The sequence below is a fragment of the Sinocyclocheilus anshuiensis genome, unplaced genomic scaffold (assembly GCF_001515605.1).
Source record: "Sinocyclocheilus anshuiensis isolate Anshui unplaced genomic scaffold, SAMN03320099.WGS_v1.1 scaffold1199, whole genome shotgun sequence".
NCBI lineage: Eukaryota > Metazoa > Chordata > Actinopteri > Cypriniformes > Cyprinidae > Sinocyclocheilus > Sinocyclocheilus anshuiensis.
In genome coordinates this window covers 212,468-214,654 of record NW_015540934.1, presented here as the reverse complement: position 1 = coordinate 214,654, position 2,187 = coordinate 212,468, and the positions used below count along the sequence as shown (strand labels likewise).

The following is a 2,187-nucleotide window of genomic DNA, read 5'->3' as shown; positions in this document are numbered from 1 at the left end:
AAAAAAAAAAAAGAAAATGCTACAGCCAGTTATTCTACTTTGAAATGTGTGTTCTGTGTCGGAATGCCTGTTTTTGTTTTGGTCTGTGATTCTGTCCACTGTCAGTTTACCCAATAGAATATCTACACCCTGGGTTGCCAGATGGCAGAAAACTCAGCGTATTGCAGCCATAGAAGCCAGCAAATTAACTGAGTGAGAGATCGCAGATTCTACCCCACCTAAGAAGCCTCGGCTTCCATTTAAAAAGCTCTGTGACCAGAAGAATATTAAAACATGGATAAATAAACTCATCAGCTGTATAAGGCTCATTGCCTTCTATTGTCAATTGCGCTCATTCTTGTTGAGTGTCATCAATCTGGCAACTCGCATGAGCGTTGAGTCTGAGGAGGAGGTGGCGGGAGAAACGACTCTCTCCAATATTTTGAATTTGGACTGCAGTACCTATATCAACCGCTAACTGTCAATATTACATACTGCACCTTTAAACAACAATTTCTGTCTGTTCTGGTACGCAAAATTTCAATTCACATATTTAAGTTTTAACAGGTGCAGTAACACATTTAAAATTCTCCTCCGGAAAAATAGGCCTAAAATATTGATAAATAGTGGTATATATAGAAATGTCTGTCTAATCAAATGCACTCTAAAATGACAATGTCACTCTTCCTAAAACCACCTGCCAACCACTAGTATTAGCAAATAGTGTTATAGTCTTAATAGCAAGTGGTTTTCTGGTCAATTTGTTACAAAGGAACTGACTGGAATTAATTATTTTCATGAACCGTCTTCATTGTTCTCATCTATTTCATGTTACTTTCACTTTGCGGTTTCAATATTAAATACGTCAATACTGCATGTGTCACACCATTTCATTGAGTCTTTATAAGCTGAGGTTTTCCTACACAATCACATGAAAAGCCACAGCTGTCAAAGCCTTTCAAAGATAAGCGAGGCTTTATGGAATCCTTCAAAACAAGGTCGAAATCATTTCTAGAGTGACTACTTCTTGTGAGGCTGTGGATCACTCTCCTCTGCCACTAAACTACAGTATGTTTTTACAGTAAGAGTGTAATTTGAGAAGCTGCATGTACCTCTGGTCCGGCCTGAATCGAGCATCTGTTGGTGGCAGCAGCTCCTTCAGCTCAGGGCAGAGCTCATTGAGCTCTATGGCAAACCTGCTGAAGCCGTAGTACAGTTCATAATCCGTAGGCATAGACCCTGAACACACAAACACAACATCCATTTACACATTTACTGTAAGTGGAACATTAGCATTAGCATTAGCATCTCACTCTCAAACATCTGACTGCCTGCGCAGCATCAGATGTTGTGTTGTGTAGGGTCATAACTGCAAATGACTGTTAAATTGAGAGCATTTATCATCATGGATATTTCCAACTGGCCATTAAAGTGTACTAAATTAAATTACAACAGATCTGAGTGCTGTTTACCCATGTACTTTCTACCACAGAGACTGGGTAGTTACTTATTGGCCTAACTCACTCACTCACTTTTTCTCCTTCACTAGACAAAAATCATACACTACTGTTCAAAAGTTTGGGGTCACTTAGATATTTTACAGTAAAATAGTAATAAAGTGAAATAATATTGTCCTTATCCTTAATAATATCCTTATGCTGATTTGATGTTCAAGAAACATTTCGTCTTCTTATCAATGTTGAAAACAGTTGTGCTGCTTAATACTTGTATATGTTTGATGAATAGAAAGTTCAAAAGAACAGCATTTATTTAAAATAGAAATATTTTGTAAAAGTATATAGTCTTTACTGTCAGTTTTGATGAACTTAATGTGTCCTTTCTGAATAAAAGTATTAAAGGGGTCATATGATGCTGCTAAAAAGAACATTATTTTGTGTATTTGGTGTAATGCGTGTAAACATAAAACCATGTCTGCATTTGTGATCGGAGAAATGACAAACAACAAGCGCTACTCTACACTGCTCAAAACTCGCGTTTGAATCGTCAGTGGCAAATTCTTTAAATATTAAAACTTACTTACAGTCTGTGAGTCAGAACAGCCCGCATTGTAGTCTACTCTTCCAGGATCAGTAAACAGGCCTCCATAAAATGCGTTGCACACACACGGATATTTCGGTTGAACTGTTCTGGAGCAGTGTTGTAAATACAACTTAACCACTGATTTCTAGTTGTGTCCTCTTTTGGAAG

At 37.5% G+C, this 2,187-nt stretch overlaps 1 protein-coding gene across 1 annotated transcript in view; it reads right to left on the bottom strand.

The window, feature by feature from the left end:
• The window catches only part of LOC107689485 (oxysterol-binding protein-related protein 6), a 60,037-nt gene that overhangs the window by 7,998 nt on the left and 49,852 nt on the right, over positions 1 to 2,187 (bottom strand). Inside the window, exon 22 of the mRNA XM_016487478.1 lies at positions 1,092 to 1,218. Within this exon, the coding sequence (XP_016342964.1) occupies positions 1,092 to 1,218 (127 nt within the window). The remainder of the gene's footprint in view (positions 1 to 1,091; positions 1,219 to 2,187) is intronic.